The sequence below is a fragment of the Periplaneta americana genome, chromosome 14, assembly GCF_040183065.1.
Source record: "Periplaneta americana isolate PAMFEO1 chromosome 14, P.americana_PAMFEO1_priV1, whole genome shotgun sequence".
Taxonomy (NCBI): Eukaryota; Metazoa; Arthropoda; class Insecta; order Blattodea; family Blattidae; genus Periplaneta; species Periplaneta americana.
Window position 1 is genome coordinate 96,538,477 of NC_091130.1, and position 25,510 is coordinate 96,563,986.

Sequence of the window (25,510 nt, forward strand, 5' to 3'; positions counted from 1 at the left end):
TAGGGGTGAGGGAAATACACCTTGAGATATGCACAAATTAAATATAAAGGCAAGTGGTTTAGAAATAGCTTCGATAATAAGTTTCAGGGTATTTATTGTAATACCATCAATACCATGAGCCACATTATTTTTTAAACTGTTTACAATATTAATGATTTCACATTCGTTTACAGGAAACATAAACATAGATGATATACTTTTATTATAAGTAAGCTTATAGTGATGAGTATTAAATACTTTCTTTTTTATATTAGATACGATGTCATGACTTACATTAGTAAAATGATTGTTAAATTTGTTTACGATAGTTTCCTTATTTTCAATTTTTATTCCATTTCGACTTATAATTGTCTTTGATATACTATTTTTATTACATTGGGTGTCAATAGCTTCGTTTATGGTCTGCCAAAATTGCTTTGGATTATTTTTATTTTTGTTAAATTTTTCAGAATAATATTTGGTTCTCTGATTTCTTATTACATTAATGAGAATATTTCTATATTTTCTGTAATAATTTAATAAAACAATGTTTTGTGGGTCACGTTTAACTTGCTTAGCTAACTTATCCCTAGATCTTATTGATTTAACAATACTTGTGGTAATCCAAGGTTTAATTTTTTTTGTACCTACTTGAGAATTTGAGAGGGACATGATTAGAATATTTACAAATTAGGTTGCAGAGTATTTTATAAAAATGATCGAAACATGTATCTGCGTCTTCATTGTAGAATATAGATTCCCAATTCATATTATTAATATGAGATATTAGGCTTTTATGGTTTATAATTAGCTTATAATTGTCCGCAGATTCAGTGGCTTCTCTGCTAATACTTTTATTACTGATTGTCAACAATGCAAAAGTCATATAATGATCTGTTATTGCACTTGCGTAAACTCCAGGTATAAAATTTAAGTTTGTCTGTGTCGTAACTTTATGGTGTCAAAGTAACGAAACTGTTTATAGAAAAGCCATTGTTAAAATTAGTTCTTTGTTTCTCCTGTAAAATTTTATAAAATTGATGTAGCTGACTTTGATACAGGATGACTCATGTAGACATTCTGTTAGTGGATATAGTGACAAGGAAGCTATTGATGAGCTCATATCGAAACCTCCCCTCAAACTGCGTACTTGTTAGTGATTTACAGTAAATAGACAAATACAAATAAAAATGTTAGGAGCTCATACCAACTGTAAGTTTGGGAAATTATAGTTTCAATAAAAGATTAAAAAAAATTGAGTAGCCCCATCTAAAGTAGATAGTGCACACTCAACTGGCGAAGTATGTTTTTTTTTCATTTCTCCCTTTTTATTCCATCAATACTCTCTCCATTTCGAGAAATAAGGCACCCATCCCTTGTGTTTGTATGGGGCCAAATCGTTAGTCTGCAGTTGACATGGCATTGGTAAATGCCAATGGTTTTTAGACTCTCCAAGAATTATTCAACAATAATTTTATTCCAAACCAATGGATACCAACCAAAGAACGACCAAAATAGAAGTACATGGTGCAAAAATGGCTATAATAGTTCAATACAAATCGAAAATGATGCTTGCACTAGGCCTGTTATCCAGTATCCCAATTTGTTTATCTTCATTTTCTGGACTTTCCAGCCTGCTCGAGAGCACATACTATTTGTAGATAGGTGACACTGAAGTCTTCTGGAAACAAATCAAATATGGAATAAGGAGCAAAGTGTGATAACACATCATTTCCAGTCTGTGCTCTGTAATGTTGAGTGACAAGTGGAACAAAGCATGATGACACATTATTTACGGCCTTTGCTTCGTAATGCTGAGTAACTAGTGGAATACCATAGTGAATATTAAACTAATATTAGCTATACTTATTTTATTGAAGATGGATACATTTTGTTAAAAGATAGTTGGAACATTCTACATCTGGCAGTGAATAAAATATAAATATTTGATTGTACAGTGATGACTAGATCTCAAATATGTTTTTATTGTTATTACCAGTGAACCTCAAATGTCTAGTTTTTCGAAAAGTGTTGCCACAAGAAACTATGAAGCTGCCAAAGCTGTTTCTACATTTAAATACCAAACATCTAGATGTAAGAGAGAAGCCTGTAGAATTCTTCGAAAGAAGGCTAAACTACACAAGGAATAAGCCGTTTGTACTTCGGCAATGAACACTAATGTAACAGAACTACCAGCAAGTTACCAAGTTGCAAAACCAGTAATCCACATATATTTGCCTAAAATCTGATTTTACCGATAGTTGTGGATGTGGTGCAGATAATGGTTGGTGAAAAAGAGGCTGACAAGCTTAAGTAAACATCTCTTTCCAATAATAGATTCAAAGAAGGTGAAGTGACATGGGCCAAGGTATTCAAATGCAAGTTCTGGAAAATATTAAGAAGTGTGTTTACAATAAATTACGATAATCACAGAATGGATACTGAATCCGTTTTTAGACATTTGCATTCAACTGGCTGGGGGGGGGGGGGGGAGAAAGAAATGACGGAAAAACAATTTGAAATATATCTACTGAGGGAATGTTGAAACTAGACTTTTTGTCACAGTGTGTAGACCAGTTTTGGATCAAAGCATACAAGAAAACCTCGATCTTGCCAAAGAAGCATTTAAATTCCTGTTAACATTTGCAACTTCGCATTTATGCAAAATAAGTTTCTCGTTATGATTGCCATCAAAATAAAAGTAAAGAATCTTCCTGCACATGAAAATGATACCACTGTGTGTATATTGGACACAGATCCAGATTTGAGTAGCTGATTTCTGAAAAATAGGCACATTAATTTCATCAGTTACTTTTTACTTTGTAACTACTGAAACATTTTTTATTTTTATGGTTAACATATGTTTCTAAATACCATGGGGTCGCGATACACATTTATTTAGCATTTATTTAGGTAAGATAAATGTTGCTTCATTCTCGCCACTTGACTTCCAGTTTTCGTGTTCATATTTGTTGAACTTTAACTCACATACCTTCTCTAGAATCTACGTAACCATTGTTCTCTAGAATCCCTTTTAATTATTTAAGAGTATTACCATACTGGATTAAACTTTCGGCCCATACCAGACCAAGAAAGTCACATGACTCTTCCTCTTTGCAACAAGAAATATTAGTAGTACATACTAAAGTCGCGTTGCTGTTATTTCCGGCGTGACTCCTCCTCTTTGCTTATGCCTTAGAAAGTGAAGGCTCTATAAAGTCTAGGTAGGTATTATCGTTCATCATTTTTTTTCTTTCGTTGCCGAGCTACCAGATGAGGAATCTATTTGCCACACCGTTAAACATTATCATGTCGTAGCTCCTATGATAATAAATCGACTCTCATAGGAGCTATGACATGATAATGTTTAACAATGCAGCAAATAGCATCCTTGTGTGCTTTCTTTTAATGCCAACAAAAGAACCAAAATGGCGGGCAGTTATATTCATTATTTATTGAGCCTTAGGTAGTGCATAACGTCATCAGCACCGAATGATAAGACTCACACTTTTAAATGTAGCCGACCTGTAACGTGATTGGCTGCCGGAAATAAGAGCGATACGACTATAGTACCTTCTTGAACCATTACAAAGAAGCAACTCACACTCGGTACTGGTAACAGTGAACAACTGGCAGTCGTCTGTTACAGTTGAAATATGTTTTAAATCCAGAAGTCATTGTTGGTCTGGTAAAATGGTTAGTAAAAGCATATGAATAATTGATTTGAAAAACTTTGTTTAAAACAACCAACCCTGATTCAATGAAATAAACTTTGTCTTTATGAAACTTGACACAACTATAATACAGAGTTATTCAAAAGTCACTTTAGAGAGTTATAAATATGGTAATATTTGATGTTAAAAAGAAACGAACAAAAACATCATAGTGTTAGGCAAACAATGTAGTTTTTTATTAGTTGCTTTTTGCATTTCTGTAGTTCATTTTGTTGATTAAAACATTAATGAAATGTAATGAATGAATATCGAAGGAGATTTCCAGATGTACAACACCGTCATTCGGTGTTTTTGTTCTAACATTTTGTTCACTGAGGAATACTGGTTCAGTCCACAGTGCTGCGATGGCATTATACTATTATTTGTGGGGATAGTTTAAAGACATTGTGTACAGTGTGAGAGTGAACACGCGAGTATAATTTTGTGAATCAAAGAATGCCACACTGCACATGCTCCGGGCCAATAGCATGGTTCATACCATGAAGAGATATTCGTTTCTCTTTTCTGTTTAAATATTACATAGACTATCTATGCTAAGGAGAAATTAAAACATTAGGGGGGATTACTATTTAAAATACATATACAAATGTATAGACGTAAAATGCTAGTTTTGGAGAAAAAACAAACCTGAAATATGCAGACAAGCTGTGAGCATTCTACCATTTTATGAAAACATCTAATGCTTGAAGGCAAGCGAAGTGTTTGAGTGGCTAAAGCATATGTGTCTAGTGTACAGGATCAACAGTTCGAATCCCGATGCGCTCAATTGTGTTTATATTTTTAAATATGTAAAAATATATACCATTTTCATATGGCTTCATATTAATCTGAGTTCCTAAATGTTATGGGCTATTAATAATATTTACAGCATTTATCTTTTCCACTATACTTCGCTTTAATCCTATACATCAATTAACTCATTCCAAAGATGTAATATGCATTTTTTTAGCATTTTCGGAATCTTTCCTGTACTACGATTTAGTCTATCTGATAACCTACTTTAATCCCTTTAGTATGTCAACGTGTATCTTCTTTTATGTTTTTGAAATGTTGTAATGTGTTTCCAGTGTGCCTCAGAACAATTTTTCCCTTGAAATTATTTAAGCCTGCTTCACAGAGAGCTTCTACCTGAAAGCCAGATTTGCATAATATGTTCCTTACTGTAGGTACATTAACAGAAAACCACAATTTAAGTCACACAGAATTGTGTGCACTCATAGTTGGGTTCTGGCATCTTCTCAGCCCATTTGAGTTGTGTGAATACAAAGGGAAGAATTGTGACAGTGTCGTGTATAGATCCTGGGGTAGCTCAGTCGGTAGAGCATTTGTGTGCTAAGCTAAGGGTCCAGGGATTGATACCCGGCCCCAGAACAATTTTTCCCTTGAAATTATTCAAGCCTGCTTCACAGGGAGCTTCTACCTGAAAGCCAGATTTGCATAATCATTGCATTTCTTTTACAGAAATTCACCAAAAAAAATTCTCCTCTATAATTTTTTTCTCCAATCCATATTTTCCAACTTTTCTTCTTCTTCTTCTTCTTCTTCTTCTTCTTCTTCTTCTTCTTCTTCTTCTTCTATGTTCCAATCACCCATTTGGATTACACATGCTCCCTTCGTCTCCTTTTCAACTACTTCTTCTGTCTTGTCATAGCTTTCTTCCACTTCCTAGTCTACTAATCCACTTTGTGGCATATGAATTTGCACTGGCACTAAGTCTGTTTTCTTCCTTAGTAGTCTCAGGTCATCAACATTGATTGGAACATTTAATTAAGGAAGAAATTTATAAAATATATACAGCATCTTCTGTGCATAAGAGATGCAGAAACGGATATAAATTCAGTCCTTAGTTTGTATTATATATTTCTTAGTTTGTGATATTAAATATTGTAATGCAGAATATATAAAGACATTTAGTATGACAATATTATATTTGATCCTGGTTAGTTTCGGATTTTTTCTCAGGCCATACAGACTTTCTGAAGATATTCAACTTGTTAGGTGGGAATTAGGGGTCATTAAATGACATACTGGTAGTAGAAAAATAAAACCAAAGGAAGTGCAAAATTTTATAATGTTACACGGATTTTTTTATTGGAATTGGGGACATTGTAGACTTCATAGATAAGCTATTTGAAAGTGACTATGTGTTGATTAAGCTATGTATAACTGCATATTCATTCAATTAAGTACAGTAGAATTCCTCGTATCCGGCAACTGTGGGACAAAGCCAGTGCCGGATAATTGGAAAATACGTTTATAGGTTATGTAAAGACATACTTTTTTTTCCATGTTGAAATTTAGTAATTTTCATATAAATATTTAAAAATAAAGTTTTGAAATACGTACAATGTTTATTTTTAGTTCAGAATACGGTAATGTGCATTCATCTGTTCATAATTTATTGTAATGCATCATAGTTTTCGTAACCTTATGACAATTTTACATAGCAGCCATTTGACGTGAAGAGCAGTGTAGCCAGTGTCGCAACTATGAAGAGGAAGTAGCACTCGATGATTTGAACCTATTTAACGCATCTCTAATGTCTTCTGTTTATATATACTATCTATCACTCGAACAGAACTTTTACAAGCTGTAGGAAGAGAGAATTTCACACTTTCCTATTTAGATTCGTTTAACAACCCTTCGAACGGGCGAGTTCAAGTGGTAAATTTAAAGATATCATCTCTGCAAATTGTTTGCAAGACCCAAGTGACAGCTTACCGATCTTCAGGGACATAACGGGGTTTTCTGTCTATGTTTTCATGTGTGAACAATGTAACAATGTAAAGAGTAAACAATATGCAGCATGTGCGATGCGATCCACGAAAACCACTTACATCTTCGTCCGACTCTTCCATTTGGCATGAATGGCTTTTTTTTTTTCCTAGCCAAAAATGCCGTTGTTCTGATATTGCCAGTTATTTGGGTGCCGGATACGAGGGATTATCACTATTATTGTTAATGCTTTATATTTATGAGTACCTTATTTCATTTCCATTTTAAGATAATTGATATTGTTTGTTGAATAAAGTTAGTTTTACTTCAAGCGTATTAAGAAAAGTGATGATGCTTAATGGGATAGGTAATTGTTAAGATTGCTTTTCTATAATATCTTATGAGAAGGAGAAGAAGAATCCATAAATTATAAAAATATAATATATATTAATCATGAACCTTTCAACAGTTTGTGTTTCAATACCCAAATATCTAACCCCTCCTGATATTTCTTCCCTGTAGAATTCACTTTTCGGCTTCATTAGATACCTCGAGAATTATTTGGATACTCACTTACCAAGTGCCCTTCTAACGAGCAAGATAATATATTTAGACAAATATCAGCAATAGAAAATAGAAGATCGGTCCAGTTTTCATGTGGAAAAGGTAATAATGTTTTTATTGTTGATAGTTTTTTGTTACAAATTGGTTGCGATGATATCAGTCTGTAAACTTGTAGCACAGCTTTATTTATGATAGTTATCAAAGAGTTGTGGTATGTAAGCTGGAATAATTATAAACTCACCAGAAATGTTATTTTTATCTTCAATGTAAGTTCTTTAAATGCTTATTAAAATTGTTTTTCGAAAATTTATTTTATTGGAGATTAACTTTCTGGCTGTATATCCATACTTTTTGGTAATTTATGCATTTAAGTTTTTAAATTATGTGTCAGTTCAATACTGTATGTAGCTTTCTGTTATAGTTGTTAGCATTGTTGACAGAAATATATATAAAAATGAAATTACTATTACCATTAAAATGCAAGGTGGGTGTGTGTTGAACACTTAATTTTTTTTAATGTAGTAAACTGATAGTAAAATAAGAAATTGCATGATGTATATGTTATATGTACAAATTGTATATCAACAATTCTCTTAAATCATTTTAAAGGTGATAGTAATTTATGTTAATGTGAATGCAGTTCTTTTATAAATGTAGCAGAAGGTCATTATTTTCAATTAAATAAAAGCCTTATTCCTTTAATGTGTCATGTAGTACATTATTTTATCATTTTAGGTTTTGATGCTTTTATACCTCGTAAACCCTAATTCCTGACATTTATGAAACAGTATGAATGGGTTTTAACTTTATTTTTGTTAGACTCTTCATTTATTTGAGACATTTTGTGCATTATTTATTTATTTATTTATTTTTTGCATGTGTGCTAGTAATTGTGTATTCATAATGGAAGGATAAATTTACGTATGAGAGATTTGTATGTGTATTATTGCCGTCACTTGTATGCATGATTTAATATGCTTCCTTTTATTAAGTTTGCTTCAAATGTATCAACATTGCAGCCTTATTTATATTTAGTATTGCATATTATACGTTGCTGCTGAAATGTAGGTACATACTTGCACAACCTTTTGCACTAGACAATAGTGGAGGAGAATATTAATCTATTTATACATGAGTAATAATATTTACATATTAATTAATACTTACAATCTTGAACATTAATTTAAAATTAAAACTCAGAAAGTTGTGCAATCTTATACTTATACAAATGGAGTCTTATAGTTGCCTGTTGGTTAGTAGTTCTGCATTAGAAAATGTAGTAACATTGAAACAAATTGTGGTCATGGAAGTATAGTTTATGAAATATTTAAATCCTTACCATTTTTGTGAGATAAATAATGTATTATATCAAATACCAGAATTCAAATGTACTTAATGTTATTGTAATCCGATATTTAAATTTATCTGTACTTCCAAGTCCATAGATAGCTTGCATAATGTGTGTATATTGTTTTTGCATTGGATGTGCATGCTTCTGCATTGATTGGTTCCAGATCCCATAATTTTGCCCAAGTCAGAGGTACGTGAAGATGGGGAGGGTGAGAGTGAAGGAGGTGGAGGAGGGAATGGAGGGGGGGAAGGGGTCAACTCTCCTATTGGTGGGGAACAGCAACAACCTTCTGTACCTCCTGGATCATCTTCAGCCCCTCCACCAGCCCGTCCTCCCATCAAACGACGAGCCCGTCGTCGTGCAACATCGGCCAGCCAGGACCCGGCAGAACAGTTAACAGAAATGAGTGTTCGGGGTTTGAACCTTTTTCGCTATGCCTCCATCTCGGAGGGTGTGTACAAGTGTACTGAATGCGCCAAATCTGATGTTCAGAAAACATTTAAGAATAAATACAGCTTCCAGCGCCATGCATTCCTCTATCATGAGGGTCATCAAAGGAAGGTTTTTCCATGCCCAGTTTGTTCTAAGGAATTTTCGAGGCCTGATAAAATGAAGAACCACATGAAAACTGTTCATGACTGTTTCATGCCAAAAGATTGTGTATTCCCAATAGGTTTCTTCTTGCCCCACTAACAAACATGGAACATGAATTTAGTGGCATTCTTAGTTAGGGGTGAAATACTTTGCAGTGTTAAGACGACCATTTTTAACAAGTAAAATATTTGATATAGAATCCCCTTCCCGTTATTTGAGAAGGCTAACTTAAAACTTCTAAGTGACATACACAGTTAAACATATTGCACTAAATTTGGGAGTCTTGTATGTTTATATAATAAAATACGGTTTCTGAGACTTTTCTCATCTGAAACCTGAAATCTTCGTTTTCATCATGCCAAACAACACTAATATTTGCTCAGAAAAGCATGTTTGTTGGTTAATAATGTTGTCCATTTCTACAGCTCGTTCGTTCCTTTTTATTTTATAAAATCTAAAGCAATAACTTAAAGAAAGGTAAAGATACCTTGTGGATAGCTTATAGATACATATCTTTGAAGCAACAGAATAACTTGACGAAATTTATGGAGACGGTAGTTATACGAAGGATAGTGAAGCATTATCCTCTTCCGAAGAGAGCTGTTTGTGCATGTTTTTAAATTCTTTTTGCTCTTACTCTACTGTCTTGTCTTTGAAAATCTCAGTACATCTGTTTTATATATGTACGTATGCACAAAGTTTGATTATGTTTCTGGAAAATATTAAAAGAAATGTTATACTTTTACATAAACTTTGGTATTTCAGGATGATTGAAAAATAATAATGCTTGTGGTACAAGGTGTGACCACTTTCTTCCCCAAATTTGCACTTAATTCTAAAATATATCAGGTATCTAATGTATGATATAGATTTACACTAGCAAAATGTAAGAATTTAATAGGTGTGAAACAAGCAAACTTGTGTGTATACAACTTAATTTTTCTATTATCTCTTTGGTGCTTATTGCCTTAACACTGCCTATGGGACAGAGGTTCATCAGTGAACTAAATTAGATTTTGAAGTAATTGTCATACTTACTAAATATAAATAATACTGAATTCTTATATTACATCATATAACATTGTTAGTACTATATTACAGTATGCTCATTCACAGTTTTCTTTTTCTATTAATGAAAGTTCCATATGAAAAAGATGAAGTTGTCTGTTGTTAAAAAGGCGGAAGAACCGAAATTGTGTTAATATGGATATGGGTATTTGATTTGTTGATAAACTGTTAATGGTGAAATACTTTACTGTAGTTGAATTAGGACACAGATACTTTCTTTTAAATATTTGCTTCCCTAACTGATTTCTCCTCGAGTAATTTTCCTTTTCAGAATTTCTTCTATTGTTGTTCTAATGTAGAAGATGGTTATAAATTATTGAAAGCTAGGTTTTAGTCTGTTGTAAGTGATAATGTCAATGCACATACATATTTAGTAAGGGTTGGATTCTGTATTTGAGTTATTTTATTCCGTCAGAAGCTCTTGCTTCCAATATAATTGGGTTAAAGTTTTGATATGTAGATGACACCCAGTGTTAAACCGAAAGCATAGCTGAGGGGTTTGTATCCGTGCCTCATTATGTAATGGTGTTATATTGTTGATAATTGTTATAAAGATAGAACACGAGATCAGATATATATCTTAGGTAGAGTACAATTTTGGAAAAAGTGCAAATAATGTAAATGCAAAGGTAAGAATTGTTATAGTTAATATTATAGCAGTTGCATTATTATAAGATCCGCATTCAGAACTGCAACACAAAAAATAAATTTGTTTCATGTTTGATCTGGGTCTTACAACAGTTGTAATAATTATGTAATATAATATTCTGCTATAATATTAACCATAATTACATTAAAAATAAAGGTGATAAATGAAAAGATGAAGTGGCAAACAGATTGTGATTGAAAGAGTGCCGGTAATTAAAAGAAAAGTATAGGCTTATTAATAGTGAGGAGAATCTTATATATGAAATCATATTTCTGTATATTTAACATATCCTTTTAAAGATGTCCTTTTAGTAAAATAAAAAAAAAATACTGCAAAGCAGATTAAAAGGAAGGAATGGGTTTGAAATGTTAGCTAAAGATGTTAATAATACTAACATTTATTCATTTTAATCACGTTTTCTGAAATGTTTCCAGAACAGAGTGACTCGTCAGCTTTATGACATTGTAATAATATAATAGATTCATATTAAATTGTATTACTTTTCTTTTTAAACATTTATGTAATTAGGAATGCCTACATGTGAAATGATTTGAGAACCTGAATTTTAGGCAGTTATTTTGGTATTAAATAATAGGTGCTATTTTAAAAGAATGAATTATAAATAATCTCTGGTGATGGTTACATACTGTAACATAATCAGGTGATGGGCTTACGTAATACAATTTCGTATATAAAATAAATATTTAATGTATGTAATAAACAAAATACTATCTTCATCTTTGAAAAAGAAATCAGTCTTTAAAGATCTTCTATGAAGTAAGCGCCTATTAGTGGCTGAATGACTTTTGCTAGAGTCACTTAATGGTTCTGTTAACTCGCTCCTATCCTAGTCATCATTTTCTTAATGGTTAAAAACATTCCTTTGGAAGTGAGAAAAGATTTTATGCAAAATACTTCTAATTAAAAGGATGCCCTTTTGCAAAATTATTCTATAGATAGATAACGCTTTTCTTCTCTTCCCTGTCGTAACGTAAGACTTGTTAAAAATAATGTGTGTGCTTTAATGTGCAGATCATTAGGTTCACAGGAATTGGACGCAATGGTTCACACCATTTTAACCAAAGTAATATATATTTGTCTTTCATTTGTATTGACAGGTTATGCTGGGCAATGAATAGTGAGTTTGAACCAAGTTCATATTTCCAGAATACAACTCTTTTGTCATTGTGACACGATTCTTAGGAAATCTACGATATTGACACTTAGAGAGTTTATAATGTTATTTTATATGCAATAATGAAAAGGTGTATTAAACATCATTTTACTTATACAAAAATGCTATGGTTTGGGTGAAAGGATTATATTTACTTAGTTACATATTTCTTTCACAAATTATCTTATAATTCATGATATTGCAAATATCATGCATTTCCGTACTGTAAAATGTTTAAAACATTTAAATATCAACTGTAATCAAGATTGTTAGGTAGGGAATAAAGGAGCAGTTCGAAGGACTGAACCGCTTTAATTGGAATCAATTAAAAATTATCCTAATTTTCGGTTGTTGGAAAGGCCAGTGATAACAGTCACCTTTGTTTCCCGTTTTAAGTTTTAATGTTTAGTTTATTCCGTTTTATGTACACGTATTTGAAAAATAAGGTTCCCCTAAGGATAACAAAATGTGCAATCATTCTTTAACCTATCTAGTGTTCATAGATAGTTATAATACTAACATTAGATTTTTAAGATATGTATATTGTTTATTGTAAAAACATTTGTAGGATACAAATTAATATTTGGGGATTCTGGAATATATTTAAAATATTTTCAAGTTACTTTGTTATTATTATTATTATTATTATTATTATTATTATTATAATATAATCATTATCATCATCTTCATCATCATCATCATCATCATCAATGGGCAATTTCTTTTTTGTATGTGTGATTTCGTATTAGGTGCAAATTTGACAATTATTATGACTTTCATATCATGTTTTAGAACTCGTTATTTTTTGTACCTACATTATAAATGTACTATGGAATGACTATGTAGTTACGTCCTTCTTAACATGAAAATATGGTTGATGTTTGTTTAGTTATTAACTCGTGTTACCAAGAAAGTACACTGTTCAGCTTAATTTTGAGATTATGGAGTAGAAAGACAAAATCGTACATTTGAACTACGATTTTAATTGGACTGTGACACAAGTATTTATATTAAATCTGATTTGTTTGTATTTACAAAGATTCTAATTGTAATGCTTATAAAAATGTGTCTCAGAGACAGAGGCGTTGGACATGTTCTGTATAAAAATTAGGGCAAAATGCTAAGTATATATAATGAATCAAAAATGAAGACTTTGTATAATGAATGGATCGAAAATAAGACTTACAAAGTAGCATTCCTTACTTCTTGCATAATAAATAATAATTATCTGTGATGCTACAGCTCTTTAAGGGCCGCCCAGACCTACCAGCCAGCTGCTGGCCTCATGGACACATGCCAAAATAAAGGTAGATGATCAACCAAAATGGAGGTATCGTGTGGTTAGCATGATGATCTCCCCAGCTGTTATAACTGGCTTTCGTAACCGGATTTTGCTACCTAGCACAGCTTCCCAGGTGCATCATGATGCTGAGTAGGCACCAGTCCCATACACTGGCCGAAATTTCATGAGAAAATTTCTTCCCTCATGAAGACCCAAACCAGTGCGCAATCTGTAATGCAAGTCCTAGACAGGATCCCTTAGACCACGACACCACAGCACAGGACACATTCTTACATAATAGATAATAAAATTTGTAACTAATGTAACTAATAGTTTTAAAAGACGAACATAGTAATGTTAGTTTGTGTTTGAATTACGTATAATATGCACATGGTTTAATAAACACAGTGTAGCAGAACTTTTTGGCAACATTATGCAGAATTACCAGTGTAGTGAGACTTTCAATATTGTTTGTGTCAGTTTTTCAACACTTCAGTTAGTATGACCATCAATGTCTTGTGATCAGGTGATCAGCTGGAGCTGGATCTGCTGCACAGTATTTTTGCTTTTGGTGCACATGCTATTATCTTTCATGCTTCAAATCACCCTGATTTTTGTGATTAAAATGATTTGATTTTGGTGAAATTTCATAAAAACAATTTCGTATCCTAAAGAAACTTAAAAATAATGAATTCGCATTTTTTTAAATAATTATTTATTGAAACAGTGCCTTTGAAACCAAGAGAAAATTGTTTGCATCATGAATTAAATTCATAATTCAATTTCATTGTACTATGAAGGGGTGACGCCACTGCCTTCTTGATCACACGAAGGCACTTATTGCAGGAAAGATAAATGATCATTGTCTGTTTACGCTATTCCCTGGAAGTAGTTCCTGAAACTATGCATACATAGTTGCTAGATAGCACATGTATGTAATGCTGGGCGATCAAATATCGATGGCATTGAACAACAACCTTGTATGTAAAAAAAAGAATGAGTAAAATAAGATTTCACTTGTTTCCCATCAAAGAAATTTTCCCGATTGTTCTATAACCTCATCTTAAGTCAGGGCATGGATAGAATGTTAACAAGAAGAGATTTAAATATCCTCTTATGTCAGAAATTTGTTCATTTTCAAGATATTAAAATGTTTTTTCGCTCACCTGTAAAATTGAATTCTTTGACATATGAGGTTACTGTTTAATAATAATAATAATAATAATGGTTTATTTAACCTATGGCCTTCTCTAACACTCAACCAGGAGTTTAACACTATCAATATGTAGAAATGTTCATGTAAGTTTTGTAATGAAGAAAATTTCCACTTCTTATTTGGAAAAAAGTCATTTTTCGTGCGAATTCTCAACGAAACCTAGTTTTGTTAAAAATATTGTGATTATGAAGTACTTTCGTGAATTTATATCAATTTCGCGAAAATTCACAGATATAGTTCACTTAGTTTTGGACTTTCATTAAGGAATTTACATTTTCCTTGGATAAAATTTAGTTTAAACACATTTCGCGTATATTGTTACTATAAAAATATCACATCCCTACTCATTGTAGTTAATGACGTCAATTGAATTGAATTTACAGGAGGGGGGGCACTATGGCCCAGCACTGCGACCTGTTACAGCCTATTGTGCTAACCCTCAAGCTAGGTGCATTCTCAAACCCACATCGGCTGACTACACTAAGGTTCGCTGCGTATCCAAGTGTCGAGCAGGCCAGCCCCCTCCATGCGTCGCCAACCGGCGATTGGGGAATGCTATAGAATGATGATGAAATGGAGGAATGGTGTAAATGCGTAATATGGGGAAAAACGGGAGAAACCCGAGAAAAACCCCCAACTGCGACCTTGTCCGCCACAAGTGTCACTATGCATTTTTCATTTTTTCAATGAAAAATTCCAGACCTGACCGAGACTCGAACCCGGTCCGCCTGCATGACAGGTCAGAGATCTGACCATTCAACCACCATAGGGGTTTTCATGACGTGATGTAGAGGCTGTTTCCTTTTGGATATTGCTTTTCAGTTCGTCTAGCTAGGCTGTGTAGGTTTTGTTTTGTATTCTCTTCCCTTCAGTTTGTCCTGCAGATAATAGCTACGATGTGTAAGGTCAGGGGATCGTAGAGGCCATTCATTATTGATAATCACCCTGTTTTCAAACACATCACAAATTATTGTCCTTAAAGAAATATTGGCGATATCACTGTTACAGAGTCTTGTTGAAAAAAAATCCGAAAATATAGTTTCTTTCAGTCAGTTCGAAAGAAGCTGCAGAGTCAGGGTAATATATCTCTCGACGTTTTGCCATTAACGGCAAACTTAACACCAATTTCTGGTCGTGAAGGGACACTTAAGAGGGGAAGTCTAGTTTTTCTGTACTCCAATATCTCTTGTTTTGAGAACTTATATATCCTCGCAGGTGGAATCAAACCTTATCTGAATCGAAAATTAGATAGGTCTATTTCTTCATCCTGAACATGGGTCAAAATCTACTCGCAAAACCTGCGCCTAGAAACTGGATCATCTAGTCTTAATTCATATGTCATTGTAACTTTTAAGGTTTCAGTTTCAATATGTTCTTTTCTGAATCGAACTATAGGTAAGACCTGTTTGTTGAGAAAGCCATCTAAGATATATTTTAGGATAACCTTTTAGTCGAAATGTGTCTCTTGCAACATGCAAAGTCTCCCCAGTAGGCACTCGATCTGTATGTGTATGGTTAGAATATTAACACAAGGAAATTGTTCAGATTTCCTTTGCACTTCTCGGCAGATTCTGTCAGTATGTAGGAACCATATAGAAACCAAAATAGCTGTTCACTTCTCTTTATCGAAGAGAGAAAACACACACATTACTCATTGAAAATAATCTTACTCAGCTTGCTGGTATAGGCCAGGCACGAAATATTATGAGAAGGTGATTGACACGAGTTAAACAGAGATTATTGTTCCTGTCACACAGCTATTTCTCAAGAGACTCGGATGTCTCCTGGCACATGGAAGACGATAATGCACATACCGAAAGCAAAAATATTGTGCACATACTTAGCCTAGCTGACCATGTTTTTTAAGGCTAGTAAATTTTAAATGGTCATGCTTTACATGATTGCTGTAATTTTTTTGCTGATACCTTGTAATGGAAATATATTTTACAAGAACTATAACTACCTTCATCCTTGTTAAGGGAATATAAATACTTCAATGCACATTACATCAGATTTAAAATTACATCATTAAGGAAAAGGTTCATGAGAGACCTGATATGTAAGTGAACAGATATTTAAAAACTATCATAGCAGTGTGGAGAGAGAAACATTAAATACATAACAGTAATGCTAAAAAAAAATCCAACAATTTCAATAATAAAATAGTAACAACATTAATTATTTGTAAACTAAGTAGGTTATTTTTAATTAATATGGCGCCTTAAACAATCATGACTGCTTTCCTAATCTAATTCTTGCGACCAAATACAATTTCATACAATCAGTTCAATCAATAAGTCATGACCAAGCATTGTTCGTAATATGTTTTCGAATGCCTCAAACATTTTTCTGGATTACTGATACACTTAGTTTTCTTTTTTTTAGTTGGTTATTTAACGACGCTGTATCAACTACTCAGTTATTTAGCGTCGATGAGATTGGTGATAGTGAGATGGTATTTGGCGAGATGAGGCCTAGGATTCGTCATAGATTACCTGGCATTCACTTTATGGTTGGGGAAAACCTCGGAAAAATCCAACCAGATAATCAGCCCAAGCGGGGATCGAACCTGCACCCGAGCACCTTAACCAACTGAGCCACGCCTGTGGCACTTTGTTTTATTTAATCTCTTGAAAGTGTAATGTCATTTGAAATACATCAAATCATTAATAATTCGATTTTTTTATAGAGCCAAAATTGTAAAAGTTTTGAGGAATTATATTTAAGTTATTAAATATTTTCTTCAAATTTTTGCATAATATACAAACATAGCTCACAGTTTTCAGTTTTTACAGTAGATAAAGCACTTGTATCATGTGGATATTTTTACAGTAACTTACATAGCCATGGTGAAATAAAAAGAAATATATAATACCGGTATTATTATGTAAAAAGAACAAAACTCACGTGAATATGCAGAGATATTGAAGAGCTGTGTGAAACCAGTTTGGACAACCCTTCTTTTTATTATTACCTGTTAGATTTACTATTAGTAGGGAAGGCATAGTAATTTTACTTCGATATAAGAAGTCCAGTATTGTATGATTGGATGTTTTTGTGTAATCTACGTATATCCATTAGCATTTTGCCCTGTATTTTGAAATAAGTATTGACGCATTATTTATAGGCATGTAATTAGAAGTGACAAAAATAAATTTACATAATTATATCAAATTCGTAATTAAAATGTGGTTCTAATTGATATTATTTTTCGTAAGTTGATGTACGGTATTATCACATTTTGCCTTTGAATGACTTTTTAAATATTGTGAATATAATAATGCCTTGTATTTCTGCTCATTCATGGACAAGACTGAACAGTCTGTCCTCTCAAACTACTGTATCAAATCTGTACCTGGGTAGAGGCTATTTACTTGATATGTGAAGAGTGTGTGCATAGAGTATTTTGTATTCAGAAACTTGAACAGTGGAACTGTCTTTGTTGCAAATTTTCTTCATTGTTTCTCCCTGTCCAATGTTGAATGATAAGACTTGTTATAATGGATAAGGAGAGATATATATGTATATTTTTTTTACTATAAGGACAACCAACGACCTTATTGCATAATGAAATGATGTATGATACTTTATAACATGTTATCAGTTTGAGTTTTAAGCAGAATTCAAATTCAGCTCTCGAATATTGTTAACTCTTAATTCCGTTTTTCCATTTTACATCTTATTATTTGTATAATTCTAAACGAACAGCAAGAAAGATATATTATAATAAATTTGAACATATTTCATTTGACATAGATGTCAAGATTATATTCAGCAACTGGAATTGAGTGGTAGGATTAGCAGGTCCCAACAGATGAATATTACAATTCGTTGGAATAGGTATATAGGCCTACCCCTCAAAGTAAGTTAAAAAATATCGTACATCTGTATGTCAGCCATATCAAATTTACACTTGTCTTTTATTTTTTATTTATTTATTTATTTTTTGGTGAACATGCACTTCTCATAATCTTCTGTAACATCTGGTATTATAAATCAAAACCATCAAGTTTGAATTAACCTCTGAAAGTCGCTTATTTTAATTAAAGACCAACCTTAAAACTTATTATTATTCTAAAACATTGTATCACATTTCAAAATAGAGGATAGAGTATTCAACTTTCAAACAAATTTCACCTTATCTGGTGTGATGTTTTCAGCTGTAAACATTCATGTTTGTTTTTATTGCATATTCAAATTATCTGTTATTAAAGTTTATAAGAAAATTCTTAATTTATTTAATAATTGTTTCCATTACATCATAATTGCAAAGGAACTATTGATCTGCCAGATTGGTAGTGAGATGTAAGGGTGCTTATATGCTTCAAAATGATTTTTCTAATTACGCCCACAAAGATTTCATCCACACTTTTAGGTTAACTCGCTGATCATGGAGGAAATTAAATTACTTATATACAGTTTTTCTCACCAGTTTCATTCTTACAGAAAAAATTTTAGAAGGGAATATTGGAAGTGTAAGGATCATGATATTTGCAATGCTCCTTGGTTAACAAATTCAGGATATTGTGAAGATTATATATATTGTGGTCGACCTGGTTGGCGAGTTGGTATAGCACTGGCCTTCTATGCCCAAGGTTGCGAGTTCAATCCCGGACCAGGTCGATGGCATTTAAGTATGCTTAAATGCGACAGGCTCATGTCAGTAGATTTACTGGCATGTAAAAGAACTCCTGCAGGACAAAATTCTGGCACATCAGGCGATGCTGATATAACCTCTGCAGTTGCGAGCATCGTTAAATAAAACATAACATTTGTTTTATATATTGTGGTTCGAATCAGTGACATGTAGAACAACATTCAATTAAGTCCCTAGTAATGATTTTAAGAGAAGAGATAAACTTCCCTGAGGAAAATAGAACACAAATTATGAATAAATGTCCCTTCCTTGCATTATTGCAGGTGTGTGTTATCCATATACACACGTTTAATGGACTGAACTTCAACATAGTCTTGGAAATGATGATCCCAACACATTAATTGATGATTAAAGTCCATTGTGTCTATGCAGAAGCAGTACGTCTTTTGTTATGGAACTTTAGAAATGTTCCCTATTTTACCAGCTATGTACTGTGCATGGAATTTTAGTTGAGCATCTAATTCCATTGATACTGGTATATGCATTTTGGATCAAGAAGGATTAATTTTAAACTCTGAAAACAGCAATCCAGGGCGTGAGTTTGGACCTAAATCCTCACTGTATCATAACGGACTTTCTAAAGTAGTGCAGTTAACACTTCTCAGGCTACATTCAAAATAGTGTGCTTAAAGAGCATGTGTTCCATTTCAATCAGATTGTTTGACAACATGCAGTAAGCTTTGATGTTGGTCAGTCATTCCTTAATAATGATGCCATTTGTATTGGTATCCATTGTTTTGTGACAATTTCATTTGTTCTTTCAAATGACATTCAGAAACTTTTTGAAGATTCAGTGGATAGATGCCATAATGATAAGTGCAAGATCTTACAACTTATGTGAAGACCACATTAATTATAAGAACTAGGTACCTCCTTTGTGTAATGGTTAACTTGTTTTATTATAAATCAATAGTTCTTATCCTTGATTCCTGGCTATACCAAGAAATTTTTCAAGGCTATAAAGTCTGAGAAAATGGAGTTCATCAATTTCGTGATCAGAAAATTAAGAGCCATGACAGGTGGTGAAGTCCGGTCAAAGAAAAAGGTAATTAATAACACATGTGGGGACTTGCAACACTTGACTCTAGCTCAGCACTAATCTCTTGCGTGACTAGTGTGTTGGATAGATACGTATAATGTAAAAGGAGAGACTGCAAAGACAGAAATTCCATCAGATCTATATAGTTAAGCAATAAAGAAGACCTATTGAACATATTATTACGTGTAAAGTTGGCATTTCCTATTCCAGGAGCTAATAAGTCACTCAAGAGTTCATGACTCAAGTGTTTCGGAATTTTTAGAATATCTTAAAAAAAGACCAACATGGGAGTCATACTTCAATTTTGCAGCTAGCTGAGTGGCACAGAAACATACGGTACCTGTTCAATTAAGAAGAGATATGTTTTGACCCAGTGCCAGATTGAACAAATTGCTGTTACCAAACATAATGAGAAAATATAACAACGTGAATCTATACACATGAACAGTCAGTTACTCCAAAAGTTTATATTCCAAAGTCAGAAAAGTCTGATTAATGACAAAGATCTGATAATTGCACAAGTTTACTGCATAAACATGTAATAAAAGTGAATGGTCTAATGGATTATATGAATACCTCTCCCCCCCAGAATAAGTGTATGTGGTTTATGGTTTCTCTATGTAGGCTAATTAAGACTCTTATTCTGGGGGGGGGGGGTTAATATTTTTGATGTATGAAAGTACTAACGTGAGTTGAGGCCACAGTAAAGCATTAATTTAAACGGACGAAAAGCTAAATTGTATGAATTAGATGTTGACATGATGAAAAGTGGACAAATATGCAGGTGAAAGAAATGGTATTGGACGAAATGCATGTGGATGTAACATCTGGAAATTGAATTTATTGGTTCAAAGATGGTCTGATAAATACACCCATAATGCTGTACTTGAAATGACTGATAGTGTTTAGGAACTTCTAGACGAACTTTTTAATACATTTAGTGAAAATAATACCTTATATGCAACCAGCTCATTACTGTTGAACTTTAGCATGTCAGATCTGCATAAGATTTACATGCGCATGTGCGTGTTAATGAGTTTCACAATGTGTAATACACAACAGGAACTGGATGGAACTTTTTGGTGCAAATCCAGATGTCATATGTTCTAAAAAAAAAAAAAAAGTAACAAATATGCACACTGTTTATGGTCTCATGAAGTCAACTATGGTCTTACTACTTACAGATTATAATAAAATTGTAAGATATTTTTAATTACAAATTTATATTTTTACATAATTACAAATTTGTATTTCTACCAACTCATATGGCCCTCTCAAACTTACCTGATCTTGATTGTCTATGAGAGGAAGACAAGGATCAGGGAAATATTTATCATTTTTATTGGGAAGTTCAGCTCAGATAATTTCGTCAGTAGTGTGGATGGCATTGGTGATAGTTGTTTGTCGATGTGGAAATTATGCAGCATTAGAATTACCCATATAAAGTAGAAATTGTTCAAGAAATCAAGCGAACTGGTAAACTTCGGCAACAGAAATTTGCAGTTGAGGTCCTAGAGTGCATTAACGAAAACAAGGATTTTGTTTAATCATGTTACGTTTTGTGACGAGACAATTTTCCATTTATTTGGGAAAGTTAACTGGCACAGTGTCCGAATATGAACCTCTCAAAATTCCCAGAAAGTCATGGAGCATATGCTATAAACTAAATGTGTGCAGGATATGATAATTTCTTTTCACTGAGCCTACTGTCATGGCACCTCTGTACTAGACATGCTTATTCCCACATAATTGCACACAAATAGCCCAGCTCAATTTTCCAACAAGATAGAGCACTCCCCTCACAGGAGCATCATTTTGTGTACTACACTAGACAACACTTTCCTGAGCCTTTGAATTGGATGTGGCAGTACAATAACATGGCCTTGTTCTCCTGCCATTACTCTGTTAGATTTTTTCTTTGGGTAAAGTCAAGGACATAGTGTATTCCACCAAGGTAACTGAATTGCAACTTACATGATCACATTCTGGAAGCAGTAACAACTATCACACCAGATACGCTACAGAAAACCTGAACTGAAATTTAGTATTGTTTGGATATTGTTTGTGCTACTGAGAGGGCTCATGCAGAAACCTGCTACTGATTGTTTTTATAAAACTGACTTGTACTTCGTAATAAAAATGACAAAAATGTCCTTGCATTTTCCTTTTTCTTTTGAAAGGTTGAATTCAGGGAAGTTCAAGAGGCCCATCCGGTATAGTACAGTACACTATAATTCACATTTACAGATTTGCTAAATACAATGAGTATTGTAAATTTGAAGTGGCTGCTTAATTTTACATGCAATAAGACTCGGCTGTCTTAGAAGTATATAGTAAATAGTGTATATTAGGGTGTAGAAACTGAGGTTACAGTTTTTTGAGTTTCTTGAGGAAAATGCTGGTGAGGTATATCAGAATGATTTTTTTTAATTAATAGCCAAAGATGGAATAATTTGCGTGGGAATGTAAGATTCCCTCACTTTGAGCCCATGCTACCTACCATATGACTAGCATTTTTACTTAAGTCAGATAGAAACAAGAATAAGAATTTTAAGTAAAAATGAAACCAAAATGGTCTAAGACCATAATATTGTTACCATCATTTTAAATCATTTCGATTCCAGACGATCTTCTGTTTATCCTCAAAAATATTTTATTATTTATTCCATCCTCACAAATGAAAATCACTTTTGCACAAGGTACATAATTAGATGAAATTAATATCTAACAGAAATGAATGATGTTTGAAGATGTGGTCAGGAGTTTTCACTCATTCCATTTTGCATTGAACAGATTTGTATTAAGTCAATCATGATTGTAAACATGTGCTCAATTAATAGAACATGGCTGTCTTATGATGCCACATTTTTCCATATCCAAAGATTTATAAATCCTTTTGGCCGTGAGGTAGACTTCTTTTACCTGTGTAATTTCAGTTTCAATTTACCTATATAAGTTTAAAATTACTAAAAATTACTAAAGCCTTTAAAGTATTCTTTAATTTACATTATATGGGGAACTCATATTATCCGAGATTTCAGTATTAGGAAGTGATGAATCTGAAACTGTTAAGATTGTCTGGCAGAATGGGGAACAGTGCATTGATAACATGTAAAAGTAATTCAAATGTGTGCTTGTTTTGATTATCAACTCCTCATATTGAAACTCGAGATTCACCGAATTTCCGATACCAGTGATTTATTTTGTTTGAAGGAATTACTTTAAAAATTTTAGTATTTCGTAATGGGAAATGATGGTATTAAAGTGATGAATTTTTTATTAAAAAATTCATTACTTACTACTGAATTATAGTAATGTAAGTTAATTTTAACATAATGTGGTGCATAGCAGTTTTAATCTTCTTATGTTATATTATAAGTTAGATTCCATTGTTATTAAAATATAATCATAAAGTTAAACTAATAATAACTTTAATATTTTTTGTTTTAATGTGTTAGAAAGCTCTTTAAAAAAGACTTTCAAGAATTGTATAATACTTGAAACACCTAACCCAGCATGCGTTATTATTTATACTTCTCATTATTATTGTTTGTAACGTTTTAAAAACAATTTATATTGTTGTGAACATTATCAAATGAGAATGTATAAACATGTTTTCATATATATAAATATATATCTACTATTATAATACTGTTGTTTTTGACAGTAAAAAATACTGAGAAAAAAGAGCCTATTTTTTACATCAAGAATTGACTGAGAGTTTAACAATAGTTGAAATGTTTCGAGTTGAGGTTAATATACATTTTTGGTGACACTCATTGTAAAAATTGAATCCTTTATGTAATTTTTCATATTAAATAAATCTACCTCCAAGACAAGGAATTTATTGTGGTTTTATATTGAGTGGGAAGAACTTCAATATACCAGAACAAAATTTTGGAATGTGTGACCAGGTAATGAACAAGTAGTACCTATGCAGATTATTATTATTATTATTATTATTATTATTATTATTATTATTATTATTATTATTATTATTATTATTATTATTTTTGTTATTATTGGCAAACCACTATTGACTGACACAAAAATATTAATAATAAATAATAAAATTATTATTATTATTATTATTATTATTATTATTATTATTATTATTATTATTATTGGAAAATATACTTATTGTTCTCTATAGTTAGCTACAGTTTAAAAATAGCTTGACTGTTACGTTTTGTGCTAGTTCATTCTGAGTGAAAACAGAAACATGCGAAATGGGCATAGTTTTTACTCCCACAATATTTTAAGTACAATTTTTAATACACCATCACTATCGAATTCTTCCTATTTTGTCACAATATATCTTTACACCTTTCTGCAATTAATTTTACATCAAGCCTTGTTCTAGTATGTGAAGTCTTTCTTTATTGATTACCAGAACAGCGTTGTTCTGAAGAGCCCAGACAGATTTAAAATGGTCATTCATTTATATAGAATCATATGAAATTTGACATCACGTTCATTTAAATATGTAGCATATTATGATATATCTAGAGATTGAAGCAAGTTATTTTGTGTGACTAGTTTTAAGCACCATTCACTCTTTGAAAATGGTACTGTAGGTTTCCAGTAATAAATAAGAGAAAGTAGTTCGCATTATAGCTGAACTTATAAAAGAAATACTTCTCCCTACGTTGGATATTGTATGGCGATTTTCCAATTTGAGTTCCTCTTAAGGCTCGTCTCCACTATTAAACATTTAACAACATACTAAATGTTAAATTATTTACTGTTAACATCCCAACATGTTGATTGAACATGTTAATGCTAATTTCATTTAACACTTTGTCCACACTGTTAAACATGTTAAATTTGACTTTCTTTGTGTAGTCCACCATAAACAGTCTATAATATTTTAATGTAGATAATGCCTTATTTTCAAACCTTGGACACTGGACTCAGATGATGATTTGACTTTTGTAATTGCCTCTTTTGCTTATTACAAGGATCAATTTGGATTCAAAAACTTTCTGAGAATGTCAGAACACGATTTTAATATAGTGCTACAAAAATACTTCCTGTTACATCAAAGAAAGATACAATTTAAGAGCAGCCATTTCATCTCAATTAAAAAAATTACAGAACGATTTATTGACTATCATAGGATCTACGACATGATAAATGTTAAAGGAGCAGGTAATATCGTATAATTATTCTTTCCAAAGTTTTACAAACATTAACATACATCATCAAATACGACCATTACTGATGTCAACATAGCATTAACGTCGTATGCTAAGTACGATGAGAGTGCGAAAACTCTCTATTGTATTATTGAGAACAATTAAATAATAATTCCAGTTCTCTAAAACAGTCCGCCTTCGTTGTTTTGTCTCTGTATTCTTTTGCAGACACTTCCCACAAACAAGGCCTTTCCATCAGTGCATTAATTTTATTCTAATGTATTTTCTTTCGTCCACTCCATTACTTCGAACAACTTACAGCCAACACCAAGGACCAATGATAGTATAAA

The 25,510-nt window shown here is 32.5% G+C and overlaps 1 protein-coding gene across 8 annotated transcripts in view; it reads left to right on the forward strand.

The window, feature by feature from the left end:
* The window catches only part of ttk (zinc finger and BTB domain-containing protein ttk), a 216,960-nt gene that overhangs the window by 186,518 nt on the left and 4,932 nt on the right, over positions 1-25,510 (forward strand). For 2 of the 8 annotated variants that reach the window (XM_069845828.1, XM_069845829.1), the window contains exon 5: positions 8,507-23,865. The exons of the other annotated variants lie outside the window; for them this stretch is intronic. In XM_069845828.1, the coding sequence (XP_069701929.1) occupies positions 8,507-9,036 (530 nt within the window). In that variant the 3' untranslated portion in view covers positions 9,037-23,865. Of the gene's footprint in view, positions 1-8,506; positions 23,866-25,510 lie in introns of those variants that run through there. 8 annotated transcript variants of the gene reach the window in all.